The sequence below is a fragment of the Pinus tabuliformis genome, chromosome 8 (assembly GCF_031772625.1).
Source record: "Pinus tabuliformis cultivar Carrire ecotype Pingquan chromosome 8, CPIR1, whole genome shotgun sequence".
Lineage (NCBI taxonomy): Eukaryota > Viridiplantae > Streptophyta > Pinopsida > Pinales > Pinaceae > Pinus > Pinus tabuliformis.
Window position 1 is genome coordinate 1,927,724,757 of NC_142294.1, and position 13,074 is coordinate 1,927,737,830.

The 13,074-nt window shown below is 39.8% G+C and overlaps 1 protein-coding gene across 2 annotated transcripts in view; it reads left to right on the forward strand.

Annotated features, from left to right (window-relative positions):
• The window catches only part of LOC149244219 (spindle/kinetochore-associated protein), a 234,109-nt gene that overhangs the window by 132,752 nt on the left and 88,283 nt on the right, over positions 1 to 13,074 (forward strand). The window contains exon 5 of one of the 2 annotated variants that reach the window (XM_089374762.1): positions 1,225 to 1,264. The exons of the other annotated variant lie outside the window; for it this stretch is intronic. Coding sequence (XP_089230888.1) covers positions 1,225 to 1,264 — 40 coding nt within the window. The remainder of the gene's footprint in view (positions 1 to 1,224; positions 1,265 to 13,074) is intronic. 2 annotated transcript variants of the gene reach the window in all.

Genomic DNA, 13,074 nt, shown 5'->3' on the forward strand with positions numbered 1-13,074 from the left:
TTCTATTTACTCTATTTATTGTCATTATTATAAACTCAAAACTTAGGTGAAACCACATTCAACATTTTGGTGAAATTGTTGCATTTGGAGTTTGGCAATGAGAGATTCCTAGTTTTTGTTAGTGACAATGACAAAAAATGAGATAGAAGAGGATATCCAAAACTTTGTCTATGATATGTTGATCGTTCTTGGAGTTGAGGACGTGAATACTGTGAGAGGACATGATGTCTATTCCACTTAGTAAAGATTGTGTGCACACTACCTCTGATTGATGATGAGGTATCAAGTGGTTCTAGTCAACACGAGAATTGTTTATATATATGTTGTTGATGTTCTGATTGTCCACTTTTTTGATCACATTTTGGGATGGGATATAATAATCACATGTCAAGGAAGAATTCTTAGCAAGTCAAAGGGTCAGGATGTCTAGTGTTTAAACGTTTTGCTTGTATTGTAATTTGTGGAACATCAAAAGCAGTTACAATGCTCTGCTACCAAGAGTGAAGCTGTGGTAGGGACTGTTTTGGTATGTTTTTGTGGGATGTGGTAATTAACTAGAAGAGTTGCAGTTCGTGGGAGGCACCAAAAGAGGAAGACCTCCTTATATGCCAGTTTGAATAAATTTTGTTTTAATAGGAGAATACAGATTCAGTCCTCAGATTTCCCTAACATGGCCATGGTTTGGATAATGCATCTAAAGTACTCAATCTGTATATATAACAGTAGGAATCTGAAGTTCATGGGTTATTGGAAACTTGAAGGTTAACATGAAAACTATTACAAAGGATATTCATTCCAAACTAACACTATAAGTCACAGCCTTTGTGGCAGTAAATGGTTGTGACAGTTCATTCCATTGAATTGGTTATTTTGCTGTGATATCAGAGTACTGGAATGCTAATCAAATCGCCTAATATCATGCATTTTTCACAGATTTCACACTCCTTTCTGAAGTTATAATTCCTGAAAATTTATTTCATCTCTATTCTGTCTAGAAGCTATTTTTCCAGCAATTGCACTATGAAAATTGTCAGATGTAATTAGATTTACTGTTTGGAAGATTTAAAATTCTGTTTTATAAACTACCCCAATTTAGGAAAAGACGGGCGTGTACAGGGGTCCCGGATTACTTTCTAATACAAAAGTATTAGTTTTTTGTTTCATCATCATACGTTCTTATATTTATTTCTTTTTTAATACTGCACAGTCGATTTTTTTGGACAGATTATTGATGAATGGAATCAGCAGCTTGGTCTCAAGTCTAGTAAGTATCAGACTTTTATTGCAAAACCTGAAAATTGTTCTAGACTTAGCTCCTTGAGTACTATCTTCTATCGTTGGGCCAAAAATGAAGTTTATTAATTGAAATTCCACTCTCAAATCTTTTCTTGATGATATTCTCTGCCTCGAGGAGCCCTTGTTTCATAGATTCCTAATTATTGCAAGATTTGTCTTCAATGAAACTCTCAATAATTCACGCTCATTCTCCCTTTATCATATCTGACGTGCTGTTTTTCTCAAGCATACTTCATATTTTGTTGGGAAGTGTGGTTATGATGAATGTGTGTATCCCTTCTTTTATAATCTCCATCTGTTGTTGGATGCATTTTAGGCCTAAAGTTGACATCTAAAGTGCAGAGTGGGGATTTATAAAGAGGACCTTTATTTTATCCTAACTTACTATCTTGATATGTTTTGCAATAGCTGGAATTATCTATAATGAATATGTAACGAATATAAATGTAAATATCATTAAGTAATACTTAGTAAGCAATAATGAAAGGACATGTTTCAAAGGACATGATTCTTGATGAAAGGGCACTTCGACCTAGGTTTATTTATGTGTGGCCCTTATTTGTATTATCATATCATTTTCTCATACATTTATATATTATATATCTTAATGGATATCTTTATATTCCTAGTATTTTGGATATTTTATTTATGAGCCATATTTTGGTTGTCACATTTGGTATTAGAGCTTTGTTGTTTGATACGGCCTTTGGCCACTAGACCCTCTGTCAAAATTTGTTGTCCTCGGCCCTTGGCCACAATTACGGTGTTTTTAGAATTTCTTTGACTTTTTTTGGGTCTTTCTATCACACTTTGGATTTTGGCCACAAGACCCCCCGAAAAACCCATAATTTCTATTAAAAGAAAATAAGAATATTATTATGATCCAAAAAAAGAAAATTCACTGTATATATTTTATAGCCAAACCATATGGTCCAACTATACTTCGCCTATAGGTGCCACCTTCCACTGCAGACCATACAATACTGCTACCACATTCTATTGTTGTACTCAGTCACACCGTCCACACCTACCATCACTGATTTTAGCTGCAAATCCATATGAATTTTTAACATATAATTCTCAACTACCATCCATACACTTTGTAACATTAATTGATTATCAACATCAATGTTGCACGAAGCGTCATTTCCCAAAAATCTAGGAAGTGAAGCGTCTCCGAAGCGTCTACTATATATATATTTGCATTTATATTAAAAAAACATCCAAAATACCAAATTAGTTGTAGAAGATATGGAAACATGTATATTTGTACATAAATCAAGATAGATATGAAATCCATTGTACATTAATGATTAATTATTCGAGCATCAACCATTTAGATGCATCAACCATCTAGAATCAAGATTCTTCTCCTCTTGTCTAGCCTTTGCCTCTACCTCTATTTTCTAGGGATATTAGTCAACATTGCCCAATTTTGATCAAACTACCTAATCCGAGCCTGAAAATATGGTAGAAAAAGCTTAACATGCTTGATCAGTGATTTTGACTTTGATTGAAAGGTAATTTTTTGCTAAGGGCATGACAAAGGAATTCAACAATTAACACCACCAAACTAGTGTACATATAGGGCTTGGTGCTCTTGATTAAATGCTAATCACATACCCTCATATATGATATAATCTAATGAAATGACACAATCCCATTGATCCCAAATTCTTGAAAATTGTTAAGTCTTGAATTTTGAATAGGATATGAAATTCTATTTTCTCCATATGAAGTCTGTTGAGGATGGAACCACTTTCAAACATCTTGAGTCATTTCATGGTAATGTTAAAAATTTAAGTAAAATGATGAAAATGAAAAATAAAGGAGAATGTCACTTTTACTTTAAGAATTTACCATTACCATGAAGGAGCATCTAGGAAGCATGTAAGGAGCATCAAGGGAGCACCTTGGGAGTGTCTGAGAAGCCCCAACCCAACTTAAGCCAAACAAAAAATAAAAAAATTATTTAGAACCCCGTGGAACCACCTGTCTCCCTTCGGATCTACTTGGGATCCATATGGATCTGTGCTCGATCCGTTGCGGATCTAGGGAGGATCCGTCGTCGGATTTGCGGTTCGGAAATCTGGAACTGCGGATCAAGTCGACATAGTTTTGAATTTCCAGGAACCATCTTTGTTGGCTTGATCTGTAGTTTTGAAATTCTGAACCGCGGATCCGACAATGGATCCAGCACGGTTCCGTACAAGACATGATTCCTGGTTTGGATCCTTGTGGGGGGGGGTTTGTGCAACACTGATCATCATACATTTAAATTTTAAACCTTGTAGATTTGTGCCCGAAAGTTCTACTACAAGCCTCCACATGCTCCTCAACATCTCTCAATGTTTGCTCGACCCATCTCGATCTCCTCTTGGTAATGCTGGAAGGAATATCCAACTCATCCTTCGAATCTGCTGGTTGTGTCCTTGCTCAGCCTTAGGAGCTTCTCGGCCCCCCCCCCCTCTCCTCTACCAATGCTGACTCCCTCGCGTGAGAACTACATTTATGAGGCTATGGATCAGGCAAAGGAGCAGATACGGGCAACTTATAAGGATAAGTTATCTAAATATGGCTGTATATGGGAGATTATTGATAACAGATGGAACAATCAACTCCATCGTCCTATACATGCAATTGGGTATTTTTTGAACCCAAAGTATCATTATAAAGCTTGGCTAGGAGATTTGCAAGTTGGGGAGGTCATAGATGAATTGATTTATTCTTGGAGCGCATGGTCCCTAACCTTGGAGACTAGTTGGAAATTCATAAACAACTTACTCTTTTCAGTATGGAAGCTAGTACCTTTGGCAAAAAGACAAAGATGGCAAGAGATGTGGATCAACCAGGTAAGCAATTCCAATTTATTTTTCTTTTCAAGTTAAATTGTTTACAAATTTACAATACAAATTATCTATAAATACTTGTAATTTGTAAATAAGTAATGAAATGAACTAAGTCACTAATTAATGTCTTTTTCTTTGCAGCACATTGGTTGGAGTCATTTGGCGGCCAATGTCCTCAATTGCAAAATTTTGCAATTAGAGTCCTCAACCAAACTTGTAGTGCTTCAGGTTGTGAGCGCAATTGGTCTGTTTTTGAGCGCATACACAAGAATAAGAGAAACTATTTGGAACAAAGACGGTTAAATAATCTTGTCTTCGTGCAATACAACCTTCGACTAAGGCACAACCAAATGATGAACCAAAGACCTCATCTAGATCCCAATTTGTTCGAAGATATTGATCCAACATCAAAATGGGTGGAGGATACTGAAGATCCTGAGTTTGATGCTGATTTTGATATTGACATGGCATCGGGGGGGATGGAGCAGATTTGGTAGCGCCATCAAAACTAGGATTAGTAGCCGCATCAAGCAAAGTCAAACAACTAATGGAAGGCACTAGTCGTGCAGTTTGTCCAACTCGTGCTTCCATTAGGTCCACTTCTATTGTTATTGGTGGCAGTGTTACTACTGAGGTTGTAGATGAGGCCGAGGCATCCTCAGGCTCTGATCCAGATGACGCCTATGTAGCTCTTGTTGATGATCCCGTGTCTAGTAGTGGTGATGAATTTGATGATTGATCATGTGTAGACTTGTAGTCTTGTAGTAGGCCAATGGCCTCGTAGCTTGTAGCATTGTTTTTGGACTTTATAGGCCATTTAGAGCAGCAGAGCCTCATTGCTTATGTATTTTGTCAATGATATGTATTGCACTCAGTGCCATTTTGATATATTCACCTTTACATGGTATATAGATGAAAAAAATTTGCATATTTTGTATCTATTGGCTTGGAATCATGGTTTTAAATCTTAAAAATAGTTTTTTTCATTAAAAATTAATTATTTCATTTTTTTTTTAACCAGTTCCATGAGATCTGACCAGACCCAGCTTGAAACTCGGTTTATTAGGTGGACTAGCCTGGTACTGGTTCCGGTTTTTAAAACTATGAGTCTAACATCATGACTCAAGATCACCTTTCTCTGTCCTGGAATGTAGACTCAGTAGGCCTTTGAGACCTCACTATAGCCAACAAACACACCCCTCTCAGATAAGGGCTCCAACTTAGTCCTCTTTTCTGTAGGCACATGGTCATAAACTAGACTACTGAATATGCGCAAATGACCCACATCTGGTTTCACTCCTTTAAACAACTCCTCAGGAGTCACATCCTCCAACACCCTTTGAGGGCTCTTGTCCTACACATACACAACTGTATTGTATGCCTTCGCCCACAAGAACATAGGCAACTCCTGATCATAGATCATTGCCGTCGCTGCTTCCATGATGGTCCTATTTTTTCTCTGGGCAACCTTATTTTGTCGAGGGTTGTAAGGTACTGTGAGCTCTTTCTTGATTCTTGCTTTCCTGCAAAAATCCTGGAACTCATTGGAAGTATATTCACCCCCATTATCCAATCTCAACACCTTAATCTTTCTGCCTATTTGGTTCTCCACAAGAGCCTTGAACTCTTGAAACCTATCGAAGACCTCATCCTTGGTCTTCAGGAAGTAGATCCAAGTCTTCCTGGAATAATCATCTACAAATGTCGTAAAATATAAGGATCTCGTGATTAATGTCACAAACATGGGACCGCAAATATCAGAATGCACCAAGTCTAACACGCTCTTTGACCTAATCTCATTGTGAGGATACACAACCTCGGCCTGCTTGCCAAGCAGACACCCTTTGCACACTCCATCCTGCTTCAGCCAGATCTCTAGAAAACCAGTAACCATTTTGTGCAGCATCGAAAGAGCTCTATAGTGTAGGTACTCCATCCTCCTATGTCAAATCTCACTTTGGCTATCACTCTCATGGATGAGAGTCTTCACTGGCTGCCCTCACAACATATATGTGAAAATTTCACTATTGAAATTTTATTGCAACAACTGGATTTAATTCTTCTAACTGTAAATTAATTTAGCAGTTTATAGCTATGGCAACAACGAATTAATCATACTATTGCTTCACAAAAATTAATATTGTGGAATATAAACTCAAAACTGAGAAAATACTGGCACACACACACACAAAAGTATAACATTGTTATTTTTGGACAAAAGTTCCTGGGAAAACCCAATGTGGGAGTAGCTGAGGGTTTTTATTATTAAGCAACAATGAGAAATTCTGAATACAACTTGATGCTGAAATATGGCAATCCTACAAAGAAAAATACTGGCAAAAATATTATGAAGAATTTTCCCCACCCCACAAGCAATCGGGGCTTTGATTGTCAACTCCAAGTGAGCTGTCTAAACTGGCTTACACAGACCCTGTGTCACCCTAGCACAGATTGCCAAACACACTGCTTAGAACAACTGTTATTCTAGCCGTTCTCTCTGCTACTGACTGAGAAAACTTTCTCCGACACTTTGTAAACACTTCCCGGCGTCTGGAACTGAAAATGAGCTTCTCTCTAGCAAAATCGAATTACCCTCTAGAGGCTACTACATAACTCTTGTGCTAGCCTCTTTGTGGATACTTCTGCTTCTCTACAATATAATCTCCGGAACTAGAAGACTTCCTCCAGAATCACTGTCTCTACCCCTCTCTATCTCTATGTCCCCTCTCTGGCTCAAACACTTCCTGCAGAATGTTGTTGCTCTCTGAAAAATCGAGCTACCCAAGGAAATTGATCTCAATTGTGTTCCTCCATCTACCCATCGAGTTCTTCTTATAATCTCTAGTTGGGACTCCAACGACCAAGATTAAAACTCAATAACTGGCCGAGATAATTTCCTACTCGATCCATGTGAGTTTCTACAATTTGACCTTCCTCAATTAATTGCTCTTAATTAATCATTTTCTCTATGTTAGACTTACAAAAAAATTTATTACTAATTAATTAACTTAATTAAGGCATTTTTAGGTGGATTTTCTTGAAACCTTTTTTGGGTTATGGAGTCCTAGTGTTTCTTAGCCTCTTTGATAACTATCGGGACTAGAAAACCATCCGATGCTTACAAAAACTAACACTTCCTCTTAGTGAGGAAGGTGTTCTAGTGCTGAACTTGCTCCAACACCCTATCTACATCATCCTCCATACACGCTGCTGATGTCTGGCCACTGTGACTACTTGCAATTGCCCATCAATCACTGTGCAACTATGATGTTGCATCTGAGCTGCTGCATCTGTGCTGCTGCTGCCAGCTCTGCAACTCCCTCTCAACTGTTGTTGTTGCTACTGCAACTGCTACAACTGAGAAGCATCTGAAATACTGAATCAACTATGTCTCTGTATTGCATCTCACTCTTGAGCATCTGACTGCTATTAGCCTTTGCACTGTCCACTGGGGATTCTACGCTGCCGCTGACTCGGCTACCGAGCCTCCTGCTTTGCTGTCAACACTGCTCTACGCTCCTCGGTACCTGACTGTAACTAGTCTGCAACTGTCACTCTGGAATCTAACTGCATCAACTGACACTGATCCATCTTGCTACTGAACACTGTAGGCCCCTGTAGCAAGGAGAACACCTTAATGGACACTACCCAAATCTCTGCGCAACTCTGGGACAATAGCTCCATATTGCCCCACCTCACTCCTGGAGGTATAACTGCAGACATGGCAAAGTCTTCCTAACCTGGAGGACAATTTGTTTATCTCTGCGGATGCTGCCGCCTGTGTGAAAATTCGAAACTGGAACCCTATTGCAGCAATTGGTATTATTTCTCCTAATTGTTAATTAATTTAACAATTTATCTGCTACGACAAATATCAAAATAAACACACTGCAACCTTCACAAATAAAATACTGCAGAAAAATACTGAGAAAATTCTAGCACACACACAATAAAAATGACACCGTTGTTTTTGGACAAATGTCCCCGGAAAAACTCAACTTGGGAAAACCGGTGCAACAGTGAGGGTTTTTATTATTATGCAGTATTGAAAATCTGAGTACAATCTGGATGCCTGCAACTGGAAATCCTGTTAATTTTAGACAACAATGATATGTTCTATGCTTTAGAGCAATTTACTTCAATTTCTTTATTACCCCAGTATCAATATACAGATTAGTAATCACATCAACATGATAGTAAAATGCAGATAAAACATAAACATAAACAGTAGAAGACAAGCCAAGACAAGAGGACACAAGATGTGTCACCAACGAGGGACAAACCCCAATGTGGGGAAACCCTTGATCAAATCTTCTTTTGGTCTTCAATAGTTCAGCCGAAGAGAGATAGTACAATTTACAAATCTGATAATTTATAACAACAACAAAAGAGCCCTAACCAGAAAAGTCAATGCTGGTCAACAGGGCAGATTTGACCCTCAGCAAATTTGTCAACTTTAGTCAACTTCGGCCTCCAAACAACAAGATAAAAACTCCCACAAAACAGTGAAATTCAGCCCAGTCAAAGTTTGGTCAAACATCCCACTTGCGGTCAGCCCTAGCTGCAGTCAACGTTGGTCAAAAATCAACGTTAGCCTTGATTTCTATGCCCAGAAATGCGGCCTGCCTAAATAGAGATAGCCCTCACAAAAACGCAGTCAAAGGAGGTCAACACATGCTGGTCAATGCTTGGTCAAACTGTCCATAAATTCGGTCTCCTGAAATTTCGGCCTCCTAAAATTTCACTCTCCTGAAATTTTGGCCTCCTGAAATTTTGCTCTCCTGAAATTTCAACCTCCTGAAATTTCAGTCTCTTGAAATTTTGCTCTCCTAAAATTTCGGCCTCCTGAAATTTCGCTCTCTTGAAATTTCGGACGTGTGGAGAGAGACAGGCCCAGAAATCCATACCCAATCAACGAGGAGAGAGAGAGAGAAGTGTGAAGATGAGTGTGTCCAAATGAGGCTAAGTCACCTTCTATTTATATGCAACGTTGAGGATGAATAGATGTGACTGTTGGGCTTCTGAGCCTACATAAGTTTGCTAGCTGACCTTGACAATTTGACCATAATCTAAATAAATTCATAAGTTCATTTGTACATGTCATAATCAAATGATCTTTAGATCAATCCTACACCTCTCGGAGAGAGGAATCCAAGAAAAATGTTAGCTGTCATAAATAAGATGACCCTTGTGGAGTTTGGCCCTAGTTAACAATTTTAACACTCCCTCTCAACTAGGGAGAACTCCATCTGCTAGTCCATTTGCCAATCTGTACTATCTCTGCCATCAATGCACTGCTCTGCACTGCTGAACTATGAAGAAGAAGAAGTGATCGTGAATGTATCATACCATTCTCTATTGACCCGAAGTCAGTCCCAATCAAAGGAGAGTGTGTCATACCACTCTCACTGATCCTAAGTCAGTTCCAATCAAAAGAGTGTCTCATACCACTCTTATTGACCCGAAATCAGTTTCAATTGATCCCAGATCAATATTGGTCATCCTAGCATAAGGAGTACGGTAGTACACGATGCGTCCATTGGTAGTACTATGGTCCCTATCCTCATTTCCCTACTCATTGGCCAAATGAGAGGTACTTCCCATGAGTCCTAGACTACATGGGTAGGATGTCTTAGCATGAGAAGGATGAACCACTCATCTTGCCTACGTGTCGCCAAGGGGTATTGCAGGGGAAGGCTAAACCACTCACCTTGTAGACAACAAACTACTAGGGGAAGGTTGAACCACTCACCCTATGGTTGCTCATTGCTCCAAGAAGTACCCCAAGCCCCCCGGAGCTCCCCGATCGCAATGTCCATCTCATACAGGATCCTCATAAGAGGGTCTCTCCTCGACTCCAAGTCATTTTCGGAAGGCCAAGAACTTGACCTTCCCCAGGGGCTTTGTCAGAATATCGATGACCTGCCCATCAGTCCCAATGTGATGGAGCCTTATTGCTCCTCGTTGTACCATATCCCAGATAAAGATGGTACCTATCTATATGCTTGGAGCGATCATGAAACACGAGATTCTTTGATAATCGGATCCCACTTTGGTTGTCGCATAGGATCACGGTGGTATCCAACACATGTCCAAACAGCTCACTGAAGAGCTTCCTCAACCAGATAACTTCACAGGAGGCCATTCTAGCAGCTATATATTCGGCCTCAGCGGTGCTCAAGGCAACCGATTTCTGCTTCCTGCTCATCCAAGATATCGAAGCAAAACCCAAAGAAAAACAACATCTAGAATTGTTTTTGCGATCCACCACACTGCTAGCCCAATCAACATCAGAATAACCATGCAGCCTCACTTCTCCGACATTGTATCTTAGTCCATGAGTGATTGTGCTCCAAAGATATCTCAGAAGATTCTTGGCACCAATCCAATATATATGATCAGGCTCAACCATATATTGGCTCAATGTGTTCATTGCAAAACATGTGTCCGGATGGGAGTTCACCAAGAACATCAGTGCTCCTATGAGTTGACGATACTTAGAAGTATTTCCCAATTCAGGTCCAGCAACACTACCACATAACTTCTTAAAGTTAAGTTCCATCGGAGTAGTCACATGCTTGCAGTCCACCATCCCAAATCTTTCCAATATCTTCAAAACATATTTTCCTTGAGAGAGGAAAATTTCACTTGGCTTTTGCCAGACCTCCAACTCTAGGAAACAGTGCATCAGTCCTAGGTCCTTCATCTCAAATTCAGAAGCCAACTCCCTCTTACATTTGTGAATGAGAGGATCTGCACTTCCATCAACTCCATGCTTGATTTTGTAGCGCCACTTAGAGGTGACAACCGATTTGTCCTGGGGTCTAGAGATCACATCCCATACATCATTCTTCATAATTGACTCGTATTCTTCATTCATAGCATCCTTCCATACTTGATGCTTCACAATTTCTTTAAATGATGAAGGATCATTTTGAATGATAGTGCTCATGGCGGTCAAATATCCTTGATACCTATTCGGCTTCTTGCTTTCACGGAAAGTCCCCCTTGGCGCAATGTGTCTCTCGCCATCTTTGAGAGTCCCCCTAAGTCACGGTGTCTCCTTTTGGAGGAGGAGGGCTCATGAGGAGGAGGATCAATAGGATCCATAGGTTTATCAACATCAAGCATCGTTTCATCTTCTTTTGCACCCTGATTTCCGGTGTCAACTTCTTTGTCCTTCCTTAGGATAGGAAGGTTGTTGATCTTCCTGAGGGCCATATCTTCATCGAAGGTGACATCATGACTTATCTCAACTTCCTTTTGACCAGCCACATAAATTCTATATCCCTTAGAATTTTCACTATAGCCCACAAAGATTCCTTTCTTCCCAGATGCACCCAATTTTCTTCTTTTCTCTTTCGGCACATGAAAATATACGGGACTTCCAAAAATTCTAAAATGAGAGACATCGGGTTTCTTACCAGTGAACATTTCTTCGGGAGTCTTGGAGTCCAATGCTTGATGAGGGCATCAGTTTTGAACATACATGACGGTATTTGCAGCTTCAGCCCATAGGAACTTCAGAAGGCCTTGATCATGAAGCATGGCACAAACTGCTTCTACAATAGAGCGATTCTTCCTTTCAGCCATACCATTCTGCTAAGGAGTGTATGGCGTTGTAGTCTCCCTCTTAATGCCAACTTCTCTGCAATAATCTTGGAATTCATTGGATTCATCCTCAGTCCTATTATCAGTCCTCAATATCTTGATTTTCTTCTCGGATTGGTTTTCGATCAAGGATTTCAAGTGTCGGAACCAGCTGAACACTTCATCCTTCTTCTTCAAGAAGTAAATCCAGGTCTTGTGAGAATAATCATCTGTAAAGGTGAGATAATATAAGTATCCTCCCAAAGAGTTTACATTATATCATACCAGATATGTCGGAGTCGATCAATTGCAATATATTTATGGTCTTGCTATTACTTGAGGGGAATGGTCCCCTTGTAAGTTTTCCTTGGGCACATCCCGGACATACACCTTCATGCTCTACTTTGAACTTAGGCATACTTGTCACCATCTGTCTCACATCGGGTAGGGCCTTATAATGAAGATGGGCAAACCTCCGGTGCCATAGTTTAGATTGTAGAGATGTGTCGCAAGACATGGCTCCCAATGGATTTCCTCCAACTTGATACAAAGTGTCAACCCTGAACCCAAGAGTAAACGCATCTTTAAAATTTCTTTTCCAAACACGTAGCTTTCCATTGATGAATGCCACCTTGAATCCTTTGTCTTCCATGGCTGAAATGGACACCAGGTTCTTCTTGAGATCAGGTACATATAGTACTTCTTGCATATGAATAGTGTTACCTTGATTCAATTGAAGGGTAACATTCTCTACTCCCTACACGGGATAGGTGGCATCGTCGCCAAGGATGATCTCCAAGTTTGTCTCCGTTTCTATCAGACTAGAGAGGGCTTCCTTGTATTTGGTGAAGTGCCTTGAGGCACCACTATCAATCAACCAATTTCTCAAAGTGTTCGGAGGAGAGGCAGTGGAGAGGGCCGATATAAGATAGTACTCTTTTTGCTTATTGTTAACAACATTTGATTCTTCATTCCTGGAGTTCGTTGATTTCTTGGAGGGTCGACTATTTCCTTGATGTCTCACATTCCTTTTTCCTTTGCCATTGAACCTGCCATTCCTTTGATCGTTGTTGTTGAAGTTGCCCCTGGAATGATTGTGATCATCATCATGCAATGTGTCCCTTCTATTTGGACACTCCCTTGCATAGTGGCCAAACTTATTGCAAACAAAACACCTGCCCTTCCTTCCTCCCTTAGATTCAGGCTTTCCATGGAAATGACCTTTAGACCCTCATTATTTCTCCTTTTGGCATGAGCTGAGAATGCAGTGGGGTTGCTTCTATTAGAAGGCATTTCTTGCTCCACCATTCTTGTTTCTTCTTGAATGCATCTCAACATC